Genomic DNA, 25542 nt, shown 5'->3' on the forward strand with positions numbered 1-25542 from the left:
TCCATGAGAACTATGAGCAGCAACAGCACACTCACAGGCACGCACACAAGAAATTCTGAAATGGACCTAAAACTCAAGCCCTCGTTTCTGTATCAATACTGCATCAATTTTGAGGCTTTTGTGTTCCTCGTGAGAAACTGATACACACAAAGGCTGGAGCCAGATGTTGCAGCGCAGTGTGTTTCCTGGCTGCTGGTGTGTACAGGTCTTTAATGGTACAGTTAACTGGGGGAGAGGTCTAATGTGGAAAATATGACACAGCTATTTCCCATGCTCACAAAGACACAGGTATGCTCTCCAGAGATTATTTTTCCTTTAAAAGGGCCTAAACTAAAGTTTATACATGCCAAATTGATCAATCCCATAGATTTATAAATATCTAAGGATTATTATTATTGTTATTATTACTACTACAAGTAAAAAATTAGAAATCAACTTACCGATAGGCCAGACAAACCTGTTTCAGCTGATCGGCTATAACTGGTGACAGGCCAATCAGTCACAGACATATTCAGTTCTGAGCCAATTTAATTAGTCTGCTGCTGCCTGACGCGCACCTTATCAAAAACGTAGCTATAGACACGTGGCGCGCTGATTTGTGCAAAGATATTTCTTCAGAGGAACAACATGTGATATGTAACGGGTCATGATTACATCTGGCATCTTCATAATGCTAATGCACTAACTGGTAATCAGCGAGCGCAGCCATCTGCTGTTTTTGTTTTTATAGCTCTGCTGATCCATGTGTACACTCAGATGGTTCGGGCAAATTGTGTTGCAGCAATTTGAAGGTACACTTCTGAACTTTTCCCCCCCCAACATGTGCCTCTGTTTGAAGTACAGAAAGAGACGCCATGCATTACAGAAACCTTACCACCGACTAGTATTTTAGAGGCTAAACTGCAGAGCACTGTAGGCACGTAACATGTCTAACACGTCACATCAACTTGGATATACTGTAGCTATTAGTTAATTTAAAGAAATGTTGAATATTCTGTTAGGAAACTTCCTTGAATGAGAACGATAAAAGGTCCCCTAACCTGCTGATAACTGTAACATGTTTTTTATAATGATTATTTAAAGAGAAGTTTTATATAAAACAATTATTGTATACTTTCTAAAAGAACGTCTAATGTATTCTAATCCTGACATGTTGTAGAGCCTGCAAGGTGTCCTTATATTGGCTTTCGAGAGATAATGTGCCTATTTTAGAAATGTCCAAAGTCTGCATTAGTAGGTTGGAGGGGTGGAGGTGACATTTTTCCCCCGAGTTATCACCCAGGACACACCTTTGTCTTTTGCACTTTGCTTCTTTTTTTCACCTCACCTTGTGCATTAATGAGCCATCGCAGCCAGGGATGAGAATATGGCTAGTGGCCAAAATCGATTACATTTGTAAAAACTGTGAAGCACAATCAGTGGAATCTGAGCATTTTTATATATGATATGTGTTGTTGTTTTACTTTTCTTTAACAATGGATGTCAACCAGTGAATGAACAAACGCATCGACATCCCTGCCGCATTTAGATAACGACAGCAAGAACTCAAACGGTGCACGCAAAACAAGAAATGTCAGCTAGCTTCCTCTTCAAACACAAACATTACGGAAAGAAGACAACCTCTGGCTGGATATTTCTCTAAAATTGGCTAGCTTTTTATAGCGACTTCACACCAACTTTAAAGCGTGCTTGTGAATGACTGCCTAACAGAACCGGCCTCTAACAGAAGTCCCTCTTTGTGAGTGCATGTGTGAGCGCATTGTTCGGGATGAATGGGAGCTGTGTGTGTCTGCAGTTTTGTGCCTCTCGTTGCAGCATAATTTCCTTAATTTAATAACACTTGAGAATCAAGAAAACTGATTGTGAACACTAATGTTTGGCCTGTTGCTGCCTCTCAGCCGATATGTTAAGCAGCTTTTACAAGTACAATAAAGAGCGCCGAGACAAAATGCTCGTTGTGCACATTTTATGGCCTTACAGCGACACATGTGCTGCAAATATTGAAGGAAATACACGGTGTACTTTAGCTCAAGCACTTCATTTTGCATTGCAGCACAAAGTAAATATTACCAGTGCAAAAACTTCAGCTTCTGCCATTGCAGCTTCAGGTTTTAGTAATCAATTGCTTTGTTCGACTGGCAGCAACTACAATAATATAAAGTATGTTATCAGTAATTAACAATATATTCAGAATAAGAAGTTTGATAACAATAAACTCATCTAACAGAGACAAAGACAATTTTAAAGCACGAGAAAACAAACACTATCGCTCTGTCAGCAGTCACCACACAAATGAAAACTCAGCTGACACGATTTACTGATCTCTATGGGAGAACTGATTTTATTAGATTCGCTACTGTAAGTAAATAATGGCTGATGATTAACCTCTGGCAACTCTCATGACGTCTGGCTACCAACGCAATGCTGCGCTTTGTATCATAAAACTAATCAGATATCTTTCTAGATATTTAGGCACAAGGTAATCACAGGTAAATATCATATCATATATGTGCAACGCAGTACAGTCCTGTTTAGAAAGCATAAAGGCAGCAAAAAGAAGCATGAGCGCTTCCTTGTTGATGAATCACAAAAACTTGGAAACTAAAGTGAGTGAGAAGAAAACAAAAGATTTTAATGCAAAAAATAAATAAATAAGAATTAGGGCTTTTATTACATCAGGCTTTCAATGCAAGAATAAACCACAGAATTCACTTCAACGACATTATTGCACGATCTAAAAAAACTTTTTAATTAGATCTTACTTTTTTTGTTTATATCTCTGTGTTTGTTAATGTGTGTTCTGCACATTCTTAGCAAATAAAATACAAATATGTTTAGCAATGAGACAACAACTGCACAAATGGATGCAAAAAGAGCACATGCACTGAATGGACAGTGAGAGGTTATGATACACCATGTAAGTGTACAAGAATAAAATCTACACAGGCACAATCTTCAAAGAACGCTGACCACTGATCTCACTCAGGGTTGCAGCCACAACGTTCAAACGCTTTATTATTCAAGGTTAGGGGATGCTGCGCATTTTCACTAACACCATATTTTGACTTTCAAACTGACAGACACTGCGCTCTCATTGGTCCACACCTTGTCAATCACAAGCTTCTGCTAACATCGGCTTTCAGTGTTGTTTTAACTAGAGATGGACCGATCCGATATTACGTATCGGTCCGATACTGACCTAAATTACAGGATCGGATATCGGAGAGAAATAAAAAAATGTAATCCGATCCATTAAATATCAAAAAAGCGCCTCACAAAACTTGCGACACGGCGTAACTCGGCTCATAACCGTAGCACGTCGGAGCAGTATGCATCACGTCATAGAGCGGCTGTGGCGTGCCAGACCTCTTGGCAGTCTGGTTGAGTATTTGGAGCCTCGCTACCAAACCGGCATTTCATCTCCGAGAAAATTATACCAGAGATAAGTAAAGCAAGTAAGGCAAGTGTGTAAGTTTATCTCTGAATGTTTGTAAAGCATTCCCTCTAAGCTTAACAACTGATATATGGAGCGACTGCCTCCTCTCTCTCCCTCCCTCTCCTGCTGCTACTTCAATCATGAAACTGATCAATGATCAGCTGATCGGCTTTTCTGTCGCGAGTCCATCTCTCTTGTTTGTTTTTGGCCCACTTCGCGCCAGAAAGAGGAAACCAGCGGCTGAACAACAGCAGCACGTTTAAGCTTGATAATCTGTTGTTAGAATTTATTTAATATTACTTTCTACACCAGGATCTTTTTCTAGCTGACGGCTGGTAACTGTGCAGGGGCGGATCTAGCAAAGTTTAGCCAGGGGGGCCGATAGGGCATGAACAGGGAAAAGGGGGCACAAAGACATACTTTTCTTTCTTATTCTCATTTAAAGCTTTTAATAAATAATTATCCGACTCTTACACCCAAAGTTTTAATCTGATGAAAAATGTATAGAAGTCCATTACTGTATATAGTAACTGTTAAGTCTAATATACCCTAGTAAGCTATAGTACTTTTTCCATCTGTGCAGTCTGCAATTCTGTTGAAGAAAGATGTTGAATCTATTTAATTATTCTTAAAAAATAATTGATTTCTGTGAATTTTTTTCCACACTGCATCAAATTAAAGTTGATTACGTCGATTAAGCATCATGAGGTGGAGGGTGGGGGGGTGGGGGGGTGTTCCCTATTTTTTATTTTCTTTTGCTGGGAGTTTTAGAACCCTATTGGTTAGGTTGCTTACTCTTTTAAATACCAGAATAGGAAGGATGGAGTAGGTTTAAGTTTATTAGATTGATCAGTATTGCTGAACTATGAAATATTTTGGGTGCAGTATATTATTTGCATACAGGTATAACAGAATAGCTTTAGTGTTTGTTTGTTTTTTGTAACTTGAGTATAAACTTATACAAAAAGCAGCAAGATATTAAAAAACATTTTTATTGATTAAAAAACACACTATATCGGATTCATATCAGTATCGGCAGATATCCAAATTTATGATATCGGTATCGGACATAAAAAAGTGGTATCGTGCCATCTCTAGTTTTAACATTATGTGTCTTTAGCCCCTGAGAGGTCACTCTCAAGCACTTAAACATATTTCCTTTGCTGTTAACACAGAATTTATATCATTGGGTCAAGCCTCTTCTTGATTTTTATTGGCCACTGAGAAAACAGGGACACTGAGCACTGAAAAAATTCTGTGCATTGAGCTGCCAACTTTGCAGGTGATTGCAGGCACCTATCTTCTATTCAGACACTGTACAGGAGTTTTTGTGTTTTGTCTGGGCCTGATCCTGTGTGATGATCTACACCTGATGAGGTGTGGATAAAGGTATCAGTCTTTATGTTGTGGCTTTTGAGTCCGGTCACAACGATTACTACCTAAATTCAGGTTACATCATTACTGTTTACTGGGGTCACACAGAAATCTAAACGTTTTCCTGTAGACTTCTATGCAACCAGAAGAGTGGCTGGTTTAAGCCACTTTCTCCAAACTACATCTGTCTTGTATGTCTGTAAAGTGGAGAACTAATTTATAAATTAAAACAAGCAAAATTTGTTCACAAGCAGGACCTACAGATAACTTATGCATATTTTCACCACCATATTTTTATTCCCTTATGCTATTAGCGTGAGTGTGCACGATGATCAACATCATCAACCTGAAATGCCTTAACCGGCACTTTATAAAGGCCACCAGGAGTTGACCCTAGTGCTGTGCGAAACAATTCCGAGATTATGGGAAGTCTATGTGAAAGCATCCCTTGGTGTCCTTGCTCCATGACCTCGGTAAGCACTTTGGCAGATAGCTTCAAGTTTCACTGAATAAAACATCAAATCTATTTTATAGAAATCATTTCATTCTGCAAGTCAGAAAAGAGAATTTTCCAGAACATGTTCTTGAGAAGGTGATTAGAGTCTGATCTAGCCCAACAGTGCAAGCATCCCAGTGGCTATGTCCATCTTTTATATACACAGTCTATGGTCGAAAACGGACTTGAGTGTAAATCCCACTTTCTTAGTACAGATATGTTCTGGGCTGCAGCTTGTTTCAAACTTCTTTAAAACACATAAGAAATAACTGAGAAATTGATTGACAGTTTATTACCTTTTTTTTTTTCTTGTCCTACAATCAGCGAGCATTAAAAATCCCACATCCCTGTCATTTCTGAGCCTCTCAGTCCTTCGTCATCATTTTTCTGACACTTCCCAACTGCCAGCTTTCACAAGGTTCGTGCACCCGCGGCGCGCTCCCGCAAGGGGAAGCCTTTATGACGGGAGAGCTTTCTGCCCCACAACGCACCTGTTCCGGTTCACCTCAGCAACTAACCACGTTGCGAGCTTCAAACGCGACTGCAGACAAGTGAAACTCCGTGTAATTTACCCCTCCCTCTGCCACTGCCGACGAATCATCGAGCCAAACAAAGAGCGCAAGGAGGCGGAATTTAAATGTGATCGCAGCGCCACGCGCACGCTCTCTCCAGCGCGTGCATCGCCTCGAGCTGCGCGGTAACTTCACCGGGGTGTTTAGGGTTGAGATCAGATTAGACGTGAAATCTCACCAGGTCGATGAAGGTGAGAAACTTCCAGCTGCCTCCGTAGGTCTGGTGTGCCGGCATGTCTAAGGCTTTGTAGTGGCACAGGATGGAGAAATAAGACAGCAGGATGGCGACCCGGAGAACCTGCGAGGGGATCAGCGCCATGATGCTCGCTTTGCACCTGTATCTGTTTGTCCGTCTACCTGCCTGCGCTTTTTTTCACCTCCCTAATGTCTCTATGTGTCCGTATTTTTACTTGGTTTAACCTGCCTGCCTGTCCGTGCTTTTCCTGCCCCCCTACTGTCTGTGTACTGCTTCCGTGTTATGGTGACGATGAAAGGGGGAGGAGTGTAATCTCTACAGTCCGTGCAGTTATAGAGATTGACAGACCACGTGACTTTCGCGCATTGCATGCCGGGAACTCGTGGCAAAATAATCCAAGTACCTGCATCAAATGCAAGCATTTGCAGCACCGCAAAACGTTCATTCTTCGGTTCCAATAAATTCTTGCTTTTTCTTTGCCCCCCAAAAAGGTATGTACAAAACGAAGGAGAACAATGCCGGTCCGTACAAAGACAGACTTGATGAAAAGTCAAAGAAAAGATACCAGGAAAAAAATCAAACCAGTGAAAGGGTTAGACCCTTACGAGCACACAGAGGGACAAAATACGTTAGCGTGCTGCCCAACTTTCACCACGCTCATATTTATAATTATACGGTTCTTGGAGTGAGTGCATACACTCGTGAAGTTTAGTAACTTCAGGTCACTGCAACAAGCCCAGGTACAGTTTACCAACGGATGGGTACAGGACCTTGAAATGCACCGTGTAGAAAGTAAAGACCATCGTACATATCATAAGTTTACCAGTCTCACAAATCGTCTTCATAAATACACATTCGTTAACCGTTTATTAATAGGACCTTTGAGCTCAATGGTAATTAATTAGTAGTGGAAATAATTTCTGGTACGCGTCACAGAAATGTAGCAGTGACAATAATATTGTATGCTGTAATCGTACTGGGCAATTAGTGATACAAAACAACTGTTTTATCCTGTGAATAAAAGTATATGTTTTTGTCAATGTACCATGGTAATAACAGAAGCGAAACACAATATTGTGTCAGGACAATTTACTATTTATACACAATAAACAAAGGAGCATAGCGCGACAATTTCTGTTCAGCGCCAGACTTGCTTGTAACCTATATCACCAATTATGTTAAGAAAAATGACGCATTAACTACAACAGCAGACTGACCTTTGTGGAAATGCTTGGAGCAGACTAACCTGTGAGCTGGAGTGTTCTGGGACGTTATATTTTGTCTTTGAATGGCTGCAATCCAGTCGCCTCTTTGTTACTTCGGAAACATGGCTCGAACAATTTCTCTTCAACGACATAATCCGATAACAACCGATCTCTTTACCCGTCGGCTTTCCGTGGCTGTCATGCGACCGGCTATTGCAGTTAATAATACAACAGCTTCTTGCCATTTTTTGTGTTTCTTTTTATCGCTGTATAACTGATTTCAATTGAAAGCCTGCGTGCGCTAGTACCTCTTGCCACGAGTTCCCAGAATTCTTTGCGGTTTTACCCCTGAGTGACGTCACATTTTCAATCTCTATAGCGGGACTTACAGTATGTTGCTGTTTTCTAAAGGAACACATAGCTTGAAGAATATTAGAATAAAGCACACTAGGACAATAAAAAAAATACACATCAAAGCTTAGTTTAGTTTAAATCCAAAATAAAATTGCAATTAAATAAAAATCAATCTGCACTTAGAGATACAAATGACCCAAAGGTTCGGGTACTGTGCATTCATTCAGCTGGTGGTGCAGAAAATGTTGATGAAACTAGTGGGAATAAAGCCAGTACCAAGAATACCTGTTTAATCAATAAGTGAATGAATAATTTCACTTTGATATACCAACAAACTGACACATCATCTCCTTCACAGGACTATGTCATGGTAGCCCTATAATGTGTCAGAGCTGTAATGCGCAGCCAGCCAACATATTAAAAATAAGTGTCAGCAGTGAGAGCGCACTCATAAAATAACTAATAAAAAACAAATTAAAATGTTTGTTTCACCACGGTGTGTAATAAATCATCAGATTTATGGCTTTCTGCAGCATTAGTCTCTTATTTGCAACAGTATTGTATGTTGCTGTTACATTTTGGGCTTTTTTTAATAGTTTTTTTTTATCGCAATTTTATCATCTAATAACAGCTTATTGAAACAGGCAGCACCCATCGATTCTATATGCACATATGAAAAATCATACGACACGTGAAACAAAAATCACACAGAGGCTGAAGTGAAAAGCTGATAGCTGCTGTAGTGATGGCCGTTATCTTAGACTGGGGTTTTAGGTTTTATAAGGGCCAGCTAACGAAAGCATGGCATTGTTTAACATACTTCTTTTTTTTTTAAACCTGAGCCATACCAAGTGTCTCTGGTGAAATTATGTTCAGCATCCCCATAATTTCGCCTTTCACTTTGTCACTGCCAAGGAAATAGTTTTGAAAGGTGTGGCCTTTTCTGGCTTCATGGTCAGACAGTATTTTCTGTTTGATTTAGAATTATTCTGTTTCACTGACATCATCTAAAGAAGCAACAACATCTGAGAAGCATCTGTTAGTCTGGAAAGGGTTATAAAGCCATTTCTAAGGATTTTGGATTCCAGTGAAACCACCATGTCCATCCATAACCGCCACCCATGAATAGAGAAAACTTGGAACAGTGGTGTGCCTTCCCAGGAGTGGCTAGCCTACCAAAAATTACTCCAAGAGCACATCAGTGACTCATCCAGGTTGTCGCAAAAGAAACCAGAAAAACATCTAAAGACCTGCAGGCCTCACTTCTCTCAGTTAAGGTCAGAGTTCACGATTCAACAATATAAAAGCGACTGGGCAAAAATGACATCCTTGGGAGAGTTCCCAGGTGAAAACCACTGCTGACCAAAAAGAACACAAAGGCTCGTCTCACAATTGCCAAAAAAACATTTTGAGGATTCTCAAGACTTTTGGGAAAATATTCTGTGGACTGACGAGACAATAACAGAACCTTTTAGAAGGTTTGAGTCCCTGTTACATCTGGCATAAAATTATTTATACAAAGAATGTCAAGCCAGCAGTTAAATTTGGTAGTGATACAAATCTTAAGATTGGACCAAACATCTTCAACAGTGATGTGAAAGAGTCATTACCAGTTACACTGTAACGGCTCCTTCTGGTTTTCAAGAGTGTCCACCAGCCTGATGGTGGACTTGGTTCATTTGTTTGTCATACCCTTCAAATATTGTTCTTTTTTTAAAACTATACTTAAGCTTTAATGAAAAGAATGAATGTAAATGTGTGTCACCTAATTTGATGATGGAGGGTAAACCTGTGTGTTTTTAATAAATCAGTTGCTGAAATAAAAATCAACTGATTTAAGCTATGTAGAGTATCTAAGGAAGCTCTGCAGGCGAGCAGAGAGGTGATGTTGTTGCTATGGTGACGCTGAGCAGCTACTCAGGCAGAAGTGCTGTGCCATCTCTGCACTTACAGCTTTATGGATGGATGGGCACACAAACAGATAGACCTTACACAAGTCTCTTGTGACTGTCATGTAATGTGTTTCAGTGTGTTTAGTGCAACATAAGTCACGCCTGTGACTGAGCAGCCTGTTCCACCTGCCAAAATACTGTAAAGACCACACACTTATGCCTAAAAAAGTCTCCCTTTTTGGGTTCCTTTGCCAGGCCAAATGTTGTGGTGAAGCTCTGTTTACAGAGCCATCTGTTTGTCTGTTCGTTTTTTTGTCTGCCAGCAAGACAACACAAAAACTACCAAACTGAATTGTAAATGAACTTTTGGCTTGGTGACACATCTGCAAAGGGTCCATCATTTTATCATTTTAGTGTTAATAGTCATCCTTTTGAGTAAAAATAACATGCTTTGGATGAAGATCCACTTTTCAGGTCTAATTACAATGTGAAGAACTCAGTGCTAATGATGAACCTACAGAGATTGGTCAACAGGATGTGCAGCTCCATTCTAGTATTTTAGCTCATATATTTCATATATTGAAAATTTCTATTCATTTGGATAACATAAGTAGGCACAGTACAGAGGTTATTACTGTCACCTCACAGCAAGAAGATAAATTAATGATGGAATAGGAAACTTCAGTCAGCCTGACTAGCCAAGGGGTGACCACAAGAGGTGACAGTACATCTATCCCACCATAGCCGCCCATCTGGTTATACCACACAACCAGTGGTTGTGGTGGTTAAGTGGCTAAGCTACATGTCATAGACCTAGAGTTACTTTCTATTTAGTTTTATTTGCAAAGCCCCAGTTCACAACAGCACTTGTGACAAAGTACCTTCAAGAGTAAAGATCTAGAGAGAATACAGAGAGAGCCTCAGTGATCATGTGATCTAAATAACACTTGGTGATGGTAGGAAGGAAGAACTCCTCCAATTCCCTTTCAGAAACAGGCTCATAGAAGGATGGTCATCAGCCGTGATTGGCTGGGAGCTGGAGCTGGAGCTGTACCAACGCATGAGGAAAAAGACCAAAAACAAAAAAACAGGTTATAGGGGTTTGTTCTCAGTTTGGTCCACCTAATAAAAACTTCAGCTGAAACCCAATTTTGTCCCCAAATGTTTTCACCTTTTCAGAAATACGTACTTCTCCACCACAGTGTGGTTAGGAGGAAAAAAAACAGGGGCAGATGCTATACATGGAAATAATACCTGTCAATGACTGGTTCTTATACAGTAAAGCACTTTTCTACTCTACCTTAGTACTCAAAGAACTCGCTTTGTACAACTTTACCTCATTCACCCATTCATGCAAGCACTTCATTCTATGCTTAAGTGCTTTCTAGTTAACATTCACACACATCTAAACTCCGATGGGTGGATCCGAGAGCAATTTGGGGTTAGTTTTTGCCTAAGGATATTTGGCAGGCAGACTGCAGCAGCCGGGGTTTAAACTATGAACCTTCCAGTTAGCAAATGATCTGCTCTACCTCCAGAGCTACAGCCACCCATGAGGTTGTGTTTTCCATGAAGGAACGCCAAAACTCAGGAAGTGGATCTAAGTCCACTTCCTGTTCCAGAACATTCAGCATTCCTCCTTGTTCAGAATAGACATTGAGATTATGGTTACCTTTCCCCTCTTACCTTGTTTGGACTGTCTGCCTGCACTGACGGTTTTGTAAAATCCAGTCCCTTTTAGCTGCTAGATGCTTTCCATGGACCCAGCAAAAGTAATGAATTGATTTGACTCAGTTTGTGACATCTTTGTTTATAAGACGAGTGATTTAATTTTGTGTATCTATCAAGTTTGGGAACTCATAAGAAACAGGTCAAAATCAATACATCCATACTTCCTAATATAGGTCGAGCCCAAAGCAATTAGTTTCTTTTCCATAAAAAAGTATGACTCAACACAGTAGTTAACACTGTAAAACCATTCACACCTGGTAAAACTGTCGATCTCTGCACCCCCAGTTTACGTTGCAAGCTTCTTGTTATAAATTGGAGGGGTCTGAGCTTGAAGTCAAACTGGTAAAGCCCCCTCTTAAAATACTGAGTCATTTATTTAGTCGTGCCAGAGACATTATGACTTCATCCAGCTGCCTGCCTGCAAGGCTTGGAACAAGGAATACTGAATATGTTTTGGTGATGATCCAGATTTGGGAAGATTTGGGATTTCCGCTGTTAAATTACCGTAACATAGTGATAGACGTGTCCAAATCCAAGTAGTCAGTTCCATTTAAAATGCAAGTAATATGTGTGATTACTTTGAGATTCAGTAACAAAGTGTGAATGGGTCAAATCTGTTGTCAACTGCCACTGTTGCTTTCATAGTATCTTTTGTAAACACAAAAGATTCCCAACAACAGAGCTAACAGAACAACTCCACTTGAGATATTTAAAGATTGAGTGTCTTGCTAAAGGGCACCTCAGTCGTCGTTGCTGAGTGACTGAAAACAGTGTCTTATTCCGACTGGCAACTCAAAGCAGTAACCATGGCTGCCATGGGAGAAAGCTCTTAATACCGCTTGTTTTGGGGTTTGGAAGAGTTTTGTGGAAAATGCCAGAATGATTGGATGGAATACTTTGACCCTCACAGATCCCTGAGAATCCTAGAAAAAGCTGGTGCTTCTATGTGTGTGAGAGAGTGTGTGTGCATGTGTGTCAGTGTGTGGCTGTATGTATAAGGCTTGTGAATGAACTGCTGGGCTGTATCTGTGCCCAGTAAAAGATAAGTAAGGATTATTTTGAATAGCAAATCATAAAAAGCTAAAAAAAGTATAACATTTTGGAATAATAGGTCCCACTGTTGAAGGGTTCAGGTTTGGGTTCAGGTCAGATTAATGGGGTAGCTGCTTGGGTAGACTGTGGCATTTAGTTGCACTGATTAAGGTAAAGTAAGGGGCTAGGAAACTATGTTAGTATATGACCTCACAAAGATAGCTCTGTTTCTGTCAGTGTGTTAGGGGCATGTGAGTTTCCCATTGTGGAAATAAGTCAGTTGTACCAGGATGCCAGTTTCCAGCCTTGTGGAGACACACTTTTAATTCTATGGAGGGTCTGCATAGAGCTGGCAGAAACTTGCTTCCTCTTTCCCCTTTTCTCGTTCTTGTTGTCTTCCTCTTTTCCTCTCCAAAATATTCCAGTGTGGAAACACTATTGTGACTGTCGGGGAATAAGAGGGAGAAAGTAAGAACAAGTCAACATATTCCAGAGGTTAAAAACTAACCACACTTCCTGAAATAACTTGTAGAACAGCAGTAAGATCTGAATGACTTTATCCAGCTCTCGCATTTGTTTTGGTGTTTTGCTCTGAGGCTCTTTGTGATGTCTATCTAGAAAGGTGCTATACATATAAAAGATTACTTTACTTAAATTGTTGTGGAGGAATATTGGTCCTCTCTATGTTCATTGAGGTTTGAGGGGATTCATTTACCCACAGCTCTCTTAAGGTCCTGCTACAGCACTTCAATCAGGTTCAGGTCTGGACTTTGGTTGGTCCATTGCAACACTTTGACTGTTGTCTTCTTTCTATTTGCTCGTGTGCTGGGCATTATTATCCTTTTGAATGAACCAATCTGAGCTAAGCTTTAGATGTCACACAGGTGACCTCACATTTGACTCCAGAATACTTTGGTATACAGAGGAGTTCACGGTCAACTCATCGACTGCAGGGTGCCCAGGTCCCGTGGCTGCAGAACAAGCCTGCACAATCACCCCTCCATCACCGTGCTGACAGTTGGCATGAGGTGTTTGTTCTGATATGCTGTGTTGGGTTTTCACCAAACACAGACACACTGCTGTGGTTTTGTCTGTCCAAAGGACATTCTTACAGAAGGTTGTTTTTGTTGTTGTTAAGAAGTCATGCATTCAAATAAGTCATACTTGTTAAGTCTTTTTATGGCTATACAGCCATGAACTTTAACTTTTAATATGCTGATGCCTGATTCCTGTAGGGTCTGAGATGTATCTCCTGTTTTTTTTAAAGTTTCTCTCAGAATTGCACAGTCTGTGGTGAAGTAGTAACTGAGACATCCACTCATGTGAAGATATGTGAATGTCTTGACTGTTTCCACTTGTACCTTTTCATTGTAGAATGATGAACTTGAAATTGTTATAACTCTTATAACTCTTCCCAGATTGATAGGCAACTTCTCTAAGCTTACAGTTGATATCTTTCCTCTCTGACATTTTGTTCATCTGGACCAGCACAAAATCTCCTTTTTTTTATATATAGGTGCTCACACTTACTGGTGATCAGTTATGGAAGTGCATTTGATCAGCAGAACCTAGCTATTTCCTAAAAATGTCATTTTATGTAGGTTTGGTTACTTTATGTTATCTTTAAAGCTCGATGAAGCCAGTAGGTGTGATGAGTTATTAAAAAGAAAATAAAGTTATTTAATTCCAAATATTTTTAAATTAAATAATACATTATTATTCAATTAATCAAGTCAAAGTATATAGCATTTTGACCAAACAAGGTCTATCTGCAGAAGAATAAACACAGGTCCAGGTGATTTCGCAGATACTCTCTGTCTTGCTTTCTTTTATTTTGAAATACTAGTTATGATCCACCACAAGAGAGTAAATGAAAACAAAATTCTGGGATAGATTAGTGGGGAACGATTACACATTTTCTGATTGGCTTAAAAAGTGGAAGCAATAGGTGAACAATGTCATGTTATAACGACAGCAACAGTAAAGAATATAAATAGATGTCAACAGAATACTAGTTGAGAACATTATCCACATCATGAACATAATTATTAATAATCACACTGATTTTTAACTCCTTGTTTTTCCAAGTTCACAATGAAGACACTGGTTGAGTGTGTCTGTGTATCACAGACCAGCAAGGGGCGCTGTTTAGCCCTAAAATCTCTGGTATGGTGCTATTACTGTTGGAAGTATCACACCACCTATGAAGATGCCCCTTTGAACAATATTTCGCATGTGGTTTGACCTTTGCCCTCCCAAGCTTTTACGTAACCCTTAGGCCACGCCTTAGTAAAATGTGAGCATGTGCAAGCGTCTGTGTCCACCAGCAAGGAACAGAAGATGGTAAGATAAAGAGTACAGTATGTATGTGTGTGTGTGTGTGTGTGTGTGTGTGTGTGTGCATGTTCAGAAGTGTGTGTCACTCTGTGAGAAACTAGGTGTGGTAGTAAGGGGAGCGGTCTTGCTCTCTGTGTGTGTGTGTGTGTGTGTGTGTTGAATATGCGTATCCTTGTATGAGTAAGCATTAGTAATCACTCAGCTGTCATAGAAGTGCTTTGTCTTGCAAAGCGTTACAGTTCAACTCAAGCACAAGGCTGAAGGCAACTACTTGACTGTCTGCATGTGTTGTGTGTGTGTGTGTGTGTGTATTCACTTCTCTTATGTAATGGATTATCCACAACTTCCCATAAATACTCAGCAGGTTCCTTGTTCACGGTTGTTTTTCTTTACACTGAGCTGAGCATACAGACCATGAATAGAGAGGATTAAGAGTTCCAGTCTGGGACTACAACCAGTACATTAAAGCTTGATAAATGACTCGCTTGATGGGATTGTGGCCATGCTTATTATTTTAGCCGATACTCAATGTGATGAGAGAATTGGCACCAAAACCATCTCTGTGTCATAGAAGGTTCTGTGAATACTAATGCTAAGTAGTTGTAAATGGCTGATTTAATTTGAGTCATGTGCAATGATCTCATTTTTCATGAATTGCCACTCAGTACTTCTTATATCAGCTTTAATCAGAAGAACCAAATAACCTGTGTGTAAGACGAATCTTGAAATCCACAGAGAATTATGACCAAGCAGCAACTTCAGGGGCCGAAAAATAAAGTCAGTGTGTAAGTGCCAACACACGTTTGGACGTTCGGTGTGTTTTGCAGCATATTGATGTAATTATCTGACAAAGAAGATGGCTTACTGTGTGAGACAGGCTGTCAAAAAGTGTGTGCATGAGTTTTAGTGAGTAAAATTGTCTATTTGTGCATGATTTGGTTCTTCGGGCTTCATCAGGCTGTGGTCTCCACCTCGGTCTGGGGTGGTTTGCAGCTTAGTGTGAAGCTGCATAAGCAAGAATTGTCACCGCCAAAGCACTGGTTCTCATTTGGAAAAAGGAGGAATGATCAGTTCACGTCTAGAAAGACTTGCTGCCCCAAGTATCTCAGATTCTTGTTCATGATTGGGGAAGATAGATTGGGGGGAGCTGGAGATAGACAGGCAGACAAGTGTCGATCTATTGTGGTGAAAAAAGAGAGCTGAGCATGAAAGCAAAGTAGTTGACATCTGACCAGGACACCTCCTAAATGCCTCGTAGGTAAGGTGCTTTGTGGTGTCTGTAGCTCAGGAGCTAGAGCCGGTCATCTCCTAATCCAAAGCCTGCATGCCAAATGTCTTTGGGTATGAGACTAACCCCACGTTGCTGTCTGACGCATCCATTGGAATGTGAATGTGTGTGAATGTTAGATAGAAGGCACTTCAGTGGGACAAATCATAGAGATAAATGCTTGTGTGAATGGGTGTAAATGGGTGAATGAGTCATGTTGTATAAAGCGCTGTTTAAGAATCAGTCCAATTATCATTTCCTATTGGAAGGAAGCCCTGGCAGAAACCCAGGAGATACTTGAGAGATTATATATCTTTGCTGGCTTGGGGACAACTCCATGTTCGCCTTGATGAGCTGGAGGAGAGCTTCTGAGCTTCTCAGTGACCACAGATATCATTTAGATTAAGTCAGATACACCATGGAAAGGTGGAGCCAAAAATGAGGTGGGTTGTAAAGTGGCTTGCAGAGACAAGCAAACACAACTTCTTTACAGTAACAGTGGGCTGAAATTGACTTTGTGCTTTTGTACCTGAACTGATGTCATGCTTGACACTAAATGGTCTCTAAAAGTTAAGCTGTAATCATCAGAAGCTCATTTAACATAATGTGTAGCTGTTGTGAAAGACTTTTACTAGAATCCTCTGAGACTTGTTTAGTCACCGGGATCACAAAACGTTCTGTCTGATGAATGAGTCGCAGCTCTATTTCCTCTCCTCAAATCTTTGAGGGCTACAGTCTTTGTTTTGTATTATTGTATATGGAGACATTCCAATTTTAATCCATTCGATTACGCTAAAATTACATTTTCAAAGAGCAAAAAAAATAAAATAAAAATAATAATAATAATACTAAAATCCACGTCTAAAAAGCTCTAGGGTTGGTAAATGTTATTCCTTTTTATATCGCAGGTGATGCCTGTTTTTTTCCCTCTTATTTTTAAATTATCTTTCAAAGCAGAGGCGTACTGCATGGCAGAAGAACAGTGTATAATCAAAAGATGTTGATGTGTTTCATTAAAGTAGAATGACATATCCACCACATGAAAACGGCAGCTGGCTTGAAAGAAAAACAAATTATTAAAGCTGTGAGTCATACGAAGGCATTTGCTAGAGATCAACTAATGGCATTCAAGTGTTTTCCACGTGTTTTTGTTCATGTATGGCATTGGGGCCTGAAATCCTGCAAACATTTCTGTACGTATACAGTATTTGTACAGTATACATTGAAAAACACTGCATGGTCTCCAAGACTGCATTCACCTTCCCGCTGGGCTTCGTATGAAAAGCAGATGCAAATTGTCACATCAAAAAATGCTCCAGCTCCCTGTCGCCATGGTGCTGTGTTACCACGGTGTCGCCATGGGGACTCCGGGGCCAGTGGTGATGAGGTCATATCCCGATGAGCCTCTTATGGGAGATGGCAGACATTAATCCACTTATCTGTAACCGGCACAAACACACCCACAGATACAAATACACATGAACAGGAACACAAAGCAACAATAAGCATGTATACGGGCCAAGAGAGAAATCTGTCTGTCTGTCTAGTGTGGCAGTAAACAATTCATTGTTCCCCTGTGACTTCACATCATTATCACGTTAGGAACGCCCACATGAAGAACAAGACGAGGCAAGCCAGCTATTATGACAGGGTACATGATGTTCAGCCAAATGCTGGATAGTTCTTAAATCAGACGCAATAACGAGTAACCCTTGCGAAGCGTAGCTTAGAGCATGTGTAGCACATATGAACACACTTCTCCCGGCCCAAATCCCTTCTTTTACTCAGGTTTTTCAATGCTGGGTCATTGAATCTAACATTGGAAGTCAGTGTTGATCAGATCAGATGAGGTACTGTGTGAAAGTGCTTAGCCACCCATCGCTTCTTTACATTGTTGCTTGGAAAATGGGAAGTACATGCGGCAATTTTTGAAACATGTGTAAACAGATATGGAAATTAAGTATATAAAGCAATAACAGAGTCTATACAATTAAACAACAATATTCGGTCTGACCACCTTCTTCAATACAGCCAGAACTCTCTTAGCAGCTTTCTTGTAATTTCTTGACGTAGTCTTCAGGAACAGTTCTCCAGGATTGTTGAAGGACATTCAAAGCTGTTTTGGGATGTTTCTGCCTTTTGATGATCCCACTCTGCTTCAATGAAGTTAGACTCTAGGCTGTGGGGAGGCCAGTCCATGAATTGAATTTCTGTTTTCTTCTATCTGGGTATGTTTTTACTGCATTGGGAGTGTTTTTGGGATCATTGTCATGCTGAAAAGTGAAGCTATTCTGATGGTGCTTTTGTATGTGTTCAAATGTAATCAATTTTGACAAAATGTCCAACAACACTGGGTAAAATGCAGTCCCAAACCATGACAGAGCCTCCACCATGTTTTACACATGGATGTAGACATTTACTTTTGTATGTCTCTCCTGACGTCCTCTATACTGACAACAATTTGAACCAAAAATGTTTAATTCTCTCCACTGGACCTGATTTTCAAGTTACAAGAACTGGGCTGATTTTCATTCCAGTAATTTAGCATACCTCAGCCACTTCTTCCTTTCCCCTTCATTTAGGATGGCTTTTTGACAGACATCCTTTCACTGAGACCATTTTTGATGAAGCATTAGATGAATCAGCTGAAGAGCCAAATGCATCTCTCATGTCCAGCTCGTGGATTTTTTTCCCCCAGTTTCATAATGGTATGACTTTCAGATACTGTTCTTCTGCTGTGGATATGTAGGCCTACAACTTTTCTCTTCCACTTGTCCAGTTTTCTCAAAATTTTTAAGACCACACTGCACACCATGCTGAGATATATATGTTTTCAGCTAATAGCTCTTTGGCACTTTGTTAGGATAAACATACTGTGTTAGGCTCCTTTATAATGCTTGAATGATTGAAATGTCAGTGAAAATAGATGAAAAATGTTCAAAGAAAAACTTCATCATACCGTCAGAAAACCTGGAGAACTAGCCCTCCAAATCACTAAAAAATGACGAGAAAGGCCTGGACATTTACACATCACTGCATGTCATGACACCTAACCATGATATTACTGCCTTGTCACTATACTGCCTTAGAGCACTGACCACAGGACCCACTGAAACTAACAACCAAAAGACTGAAGCGCTCACCTTTGCTTTAAAACACGACAAATCTCCGTTAATGAGCTACCGCGGATCGCCCCGTGCGTGGGGCTGGACAGCGTCAACACGTTAACGAGCAAACTGCGCTAACGCAGTAGTTCCCACCCATGTAATTGAGCATTGCGTGGCACATCCAACATACTGTTTTACTTTTGTCCATGACGCGCTTACCTTCAGGGTCATACTTCCCATGAAGACCAAAATAGTTCCAAAGGCCAGATCTGAATGAGGGTGGGGGAGGTTTAATTTGCCATGTTGCAACAAGCTTAGCTTCTGTCTTGCTAGCTTGCGCTGCGCTGAGTGGATCTGCGCTCGACAGTGCAGCCTAGGCGGAGTAGTCGAACGCAGATCCACTGAGCTCTCAACACAGACAGCATCGTCAGAAGAAAAGTTGATAAAATAAATTAAAAATTTTGTATTGTTCGATACATATGCGTACCGAACCGAAAGCACTGTATCGAACGGTTCAATATCGATACGAGTATCGGTGCACCCCTAGTATTTATATATTTATCAATGTAGGTTTTTTTTGTTTTTGTTTTTTTTTGCAGCCTCATAAGAGAACAGATTTTTCACGATTTCTTGCAACTGCCCAAACCTTGAAGCTTTTTCAGATCTGATTTATTTATATTTTCCTTTTGTGAAGAGGTGTCATAAATGTTTATAGTTTTATACAGATGGAAAATTGACCAGCTTTTGAAGTAGCTCCACCGACTGTCCTATGTAGCAATGTTTTTTCCCCCTTCCAGGTCTCTACACCAGTAGCATGACTAAAAAAATGATGAAACAAATCAAATGAAAAATTGAATAATTCATGATAGCAGAACCTTCTGCTATACTTATATTATACTATATTTTCTGTTTTAAATATATGTTGGAAAGGTCAATGATGACATTAAACAAGTTTTAAAATGAGGTCAGCGTATGTAAACTAAAAGCTCAGGTGTTTCACTGCTCTGTCATATGGTCGTCATAGAAACACAGCTCTACTGGTGAGCACAGAAGCCCCACCCATTACTCAAAATGTTTTGCTTGTGAGGGGCTGCCAATCAGAAGAGAGTTAGCTTAAAAGGAAGGTGGCCTTAAAGGGAGCAGAAGTGAATTAAGCAAAGCTGTTTTAGTAGAGCGCATGAAAAAAATATATGAAGTTAAAAAACTTGTGGATATCTATTCATCCAGGAGCCTATCCCAGCTGCCATAGGGAGAAAGGCGGGGTACACCATGGACTTCTCACCAGTCTGATGCAGATGAATGGAATATGTTCCCTTTAAATCATCTTTGGGTTCAATTTACTAAACCGTTTTGCTAGTTTTAGCTTATAAATGATCAGTCATATTATAAACTTTATATAAAAGATGATCATAGCTACTGGGCCTAAAAAGCAAAGACAATTCAGGAGTTCCTCAAACCAGTTCTTCCAGTTTCAAAAGGATTTCTTTTCGAAGTCTATGAGAAAACAATCCTTGTCTCTTTTTACTTCTGACCTTTGTAAACACATTCCTTATGAGGTCTCAGTTGTTTATATCAAGTCTTACTGAATGCAGTATCACGTTATATTCCCCATAAGCATCAAAGTGGATAATAAAGCAAGCCAAATTTGAGTAACTGATTTTTTAGTCAGTACCAAATCAGTCTCTGATGACTTCTCGGCATCTCAGACTGCCGATTGTTTGTTTAGAACTCAAGTGTTCTTTGAATAGCTGGGATTGCAGGGGAGCAACTGGCATCACAACTGTGAGTGGAAGGTGGGATTCACACTCTGCAAAATTCACACCACTCCAGACAAACACTATGTCCTGGAACACTGGAAAACAAATTAGAAATAAATCACTTGCTTCTTCTGGTGGCTCTATTACCACAGGAAAAGTGCTTGAAATGTGACTCAGGACAGTCATATGTTGGTTTCTTCACTGTAGGCCTTGAAATAATAATGCCACAAATACAACCCTTTGAGATAAAACTTTCACGGTGTTATCGGCTGTGGGCACCAGCGAAGCCTCAACAAGAAAAAAACCCCCAAAAAACACAGTGTTTCTAGTCCCTTCACTGATGGCTCCATCTTTGCCGAACAAGATCTTTTCCTCTTTCTCTTTCACTCTCACCTTGGGTAACTTCTCTAAAAGGACGGATGCCATCGAGACAATTATCAGACCATTATGTGTCATTATGTGTTCCCGGGTAAAATGGGAGCTATTTGAAGATGTCTGAGGGCTGTGCAAAAGGCCTGACCTGTTTATTGTCAGAGTGAATGGTTACGTCAGAGCCCGTGTCTTTGGCTAATGCTGTACCTGTCAGAGGCATCAAACCTGTGAAGCTGCAGGTACAAGGTCCAGTCATTTATAAAACCTGCCACCTGCTACTGAAAGGCACTTGCACAGCCTAATGTAACTTAATAGCACAAAGAGATAGCCACATTCAAAAAAAGAGGCTTTAACAAGCCTAATTTATTAGCAGGAGGGCTGCCTAAATGAGCTCTGCTGTATTTCCAAATGTGTTTTACACATGAAAGGAGCCAGAGTAGGTATTGTGTGAATACTAAGGGCCCACCTAAAAATGTAGTGCAACCCACCAGATTGATGCACAATTGCTGCACTCACTTTCTTGGATTTTCAGTGGTAAGAAACATGATTATAACCATTAGCACACGGTCATCTTCTGGCATCATTATGGTTATTTTTCAAACTGTTCAACACCGGCAGAGTGTTCTGAACTAAAACTAGAATATAGTAGCTACAGTTTTAGTTTCATGTGATGTTGGCTCTTGGCAATATGTAACTCTGAACATAATCAAACCCTAAAACAGTTCAACATTATTAGGAATACGCTAAGATTAATGTCACTTCATATGGCGCTTTAGCCAAGATCCAGTCAGCTTAGCTGAGCATAAGTATTGTGCAGCAGGATTGGCTGGCTTCCCTCAGTCCTGAAGTACATAAAGTCAAACAACCAACACCTTTGCTGTTCACACACAAAAATCCTAAACACGTCATAGTGACATATTATTCTATCAGAGCACTTTGCTCTCAGACTGCAGGCTTACTTGTGGTTCCTGCAGTTTCCAAAAGAAGAATGGGAGGCAGAGTCTTCAGCCTTCTGGTCCCTTTCCTGTGGAAGCATCAAGCTCCTTGTGTGGCTTAAGGAGAGACACGCTCTCTATCTTTAAGGTTAGAATTCAAATTTTCCTTTTCCTTATGTAGTCTGCAGTGAATCAGATGAGCCTAAACCATGCCTTTGTCATGCTACACTAGGCTAAGTGGCTGGGAAACTTGCTGCTGCTATTGTCTACTGTCTCCTGTGACCTGTCCATAGTGTAGACACAGATTTCACTGTATTATGGCACATCCCAGATAGGAATGAATGCAGCTCTCATGTGGGCCACATTTGGCCTCGACTGAGGACACTAGCTCTAAGTAAGTGTGGGTTACTCTTGCTTCTACTGTTTTTGGTCCATCAGTCAGCTGTGGAGAAGAGTGACATTATAAACACAAAGAGCTGAATCGAAACCGAGCATTTAAAACAATGAAAAGTGTCCACTGCAGCCACTGCCTCCACTTCTCACACTGTATTTTTTTTTAACTTAAACTAACGTTTTTTACACTTCTCCCATTCCCAGTGAATTCTGCTTTCACTTCCTTCCCTGCTCTGGTCAGCTCATCAACCAATCAGGATTCAACCTACTGCTATGGCTGAAACTCCTCTCTGCAGTCTCTCTGTAAGCAAACCTACACAAACGGACAGAACTATCACCATAAGACAAGCATTTTATAGTGCCAGATACTGATCTGGCACTAGAGAGTGAGTTAGAGTGTAGTCAAAAATGACAGTGAGGAAAAATCTTTTATTTTTATTGTTTAGACAATAAGTTTTCTTCCTGCCAGTCACGTTTAGACTTGTGCCTTCTGTGACGTCTGTGGGAAATCGAACCAGAAACCCCTTTTAACCTTCCACGTGCACCTCACCAGAAATGTAATAACTTAGTTATGCTATAGGTTTATAATGGGTTTCCACTTACATCAGATTTCCAATGTGGATTTCCCTCCGAAGTCTTAACTTTTTAGTGCTACCAGTTTGACTGGTGTAGCTTCAGATTTTTGACAAATAAGTGTTATACTCAAATCAAATTCAAGCATCAACTTGTGACATTTATTGACATAAAGCAGGACTCAGTAAAACGCACATTTACACCAACCAATCCTGAAAGCAACTAGCTGCCTTTTATATCCTGCCTGTCTCAGACCCAGACAAGGCATGAACAAGCCTACGAATATCATACATGAAAATAAACATCTACATAAAAACAACACCTAAAAAAATAGAATACAAACATATGTATTTACATATAAAAGTCCAGTTATACAAATTTCTGGCACTACATATCATCTATCTGTACCCCTCCAGCCTGTTAAAATGGTTTGCCCCGTGCTCTCTTAACCAGGTGATTGGCCTTCCTTAACTCTTTTACTGCCACGCCCTGCTGAGGAGACTACAGTGAAGCAGAAAGGACTGCTGCTAATATGTATACACTGAGCACATAAATAATTTTGGTAAAACGGATGCAGCATAATTAAAAGTCGTGAACAATTCTGATGAAGATTTTCTTTTCCACACAGGTGGGAAGGTCACACACCCTCTGCTTCCTCAATCAAATACAAGCACAGTAAAACAATACAAACTCACATAAGAATGAAAAACACACAACACTCATTCACGAACAATTAAAGATAGAGTATAAAGTGATAGAGAGAACACTGCGTACATAAAATAGGTCACGTAGGTCAAAACAGACTAAGTTGTAATTCAACCCATGTTGCAATTTAGAGTCTGCATAACTCCTGGCCCACCTAATTTTTTGCTGTATAGTCAGCACTGATGCATGCCTGAGTCAAATGTTTAAGAGCTTAATGGTCAGTATGAAGGTAACACCAAATGCCCAGATGAGAAAGCCGATGCTGAAGGAAGACGATGTGAAAAGAGTGCAGGACTGAGAGCCTCTTTACCAAGAGTTGGCTGTGCATCCATCTGTCTTCAAGATGATACAAGAGACATCGACAGCAAACAGAGACCACAGAAAATTACTGAAAGAAGCACGTGACCACATCCAAATATGTTCCTGCCAGCTAAATCTCAAAATGATGGAGCTTTAAAGATGAACAGCAGCACAGGAAATGGACCTGTCAGATATAAAGTTTATTTTCTGTGCAGTCAATGTCAATGTCTTCATGTAAACCACACAACCAAAGAGTTTCTCCTGTTAACTTTTTAACACGTCTCACATAGCCTTGACCAGTGGCTTTAGAACAGGCTCTGTGAGACCTGTAGAAATGTGTGCATCAAGAAATGTTTAAAAAATATCATTACTTTTACATTAGCATATATTTTGTTTAATCACATGCCCCGGTCTGCCTTTAGCTTTCATACTGAAGCCTGTGTGGAAGCTTGCTTTTACAATTGTAACCATTATGTTGCTTGGATAAAAACTATTTTCCCTGAAAGACTGAGATTTTAAGTCCCCTGTCTTAAAATCAAACACTCTAATTTCGCAGAAGTGGTGAAGGCAATACTCAGTTAAAGTGTGTGATTTAGGGATCAATTACTCATGATGTAGGTCTTGTAGAAGAAGAAGAATGCACTTTATAAACCATGCTAACCAGTCACAGCTAAAATAACAAAAAACAGTAGCATCTGTGCCATTAAGCAGAAAGAAAATAATTTTTCAGGCTTTGTGCTCATGCTACCAAAAGCAAACAAGGCTGAGCAATAATAAGATGTTCTGTTTATCTTTCCAGTGCTCTATTTAGTGGTGGAGCCAGCATCGAGCAGCTCCAAATGTTTATGTAGTGGGAAAAGAGACTGAATGAGAAAACAAGCTTCATGTTCTGCAGGTGAAAACTTTAAACTAAGGGTTTCAATCCTATTCCTCAACCAGAAGGTACATGCATAATAATGAAAGTAGAGGAGTGGCAAAACATGCAGCCCCTCATTCATACAGGGAGTGCAGAATTATTAGGCAAATGAGTATTTTGTCCACATCATCCTCTTCATGCATGTTGTCTTACTCCAAACTGTATAGGCTCGAAAGCCTACTACCAATTAAGCATATTAGGTGATGTGCATCTCTGTAATGAGAAGGGGTGTGGTCTAATGACATCAACACCCTATATCAGGTGTGCATAATTGTTAGGCAACGTCCTTTCCTTTGGCAAAATGGGTCAAAAGAAGGACTTGACAGGCTCAGAAAAGTCAAAAATAGTGAGATATCTTGCAGAGGGATGCAGCAATCTCAAAATTGCAAAGCTTCTGAAGCGTGATCATCGAACAATCAAGCGTTTCATTCAAAATAGTCAACAGGGTCGCAAGAAGCGTGTGGAAAAACCAAGGCGCAAAATAACTGCCCATGAACTGAGAAAAGTCAAGCGTGCAGCTGCCAAGATGCCACTTGCCACCAGTTTGGCCATATTTCAGAGCTGCAACATCACTGGAGTGCCCAAAAGCACA

The 25542-nt window shown here is 40.2% G+C and overlaps 1 protein-coding gene across 1 annotated transcript in view; it reads right to left on the reverse strand.

The window, feature by feature from the left end:
- aig1 (androgen-induced 1 (H. sapiens)) overlaps window positions 1-6378 on the reverse strand; it is a 34449-nt gene extending 28071 nt beyond the window's left edge. The window contains exon 1 of the mRNA XM_084952898.1: window positions 6057-6378. Coding sequence (XP_084809024.1) covers window positions 6057-6197 — 141 coding nt within the window. The 5' untranslated portion in view covers window positions 6198-6378. The remainder of the gene's footprint in view (window positions 1-6056) is intronic.
- Window positions 6379-25542: the final 19164 nt, after the last annotated feature.

This window comes from Perissodus microlepis, chromosome 15, assembly GCF_051167445.1.
Source record: "Perissodus microlepis isolate ML-2025 ecotype Zambia chromosome 15, ASM5116744v1, whole genome shotgun sequence".
NCBI classification, from domain to species: domain Eukaryota; kingdom Metazoa; phylum Chordata; class Actinopteri; order Cichliformes; family Cichlidae; genus Perissodus; species Perissodus microlepis.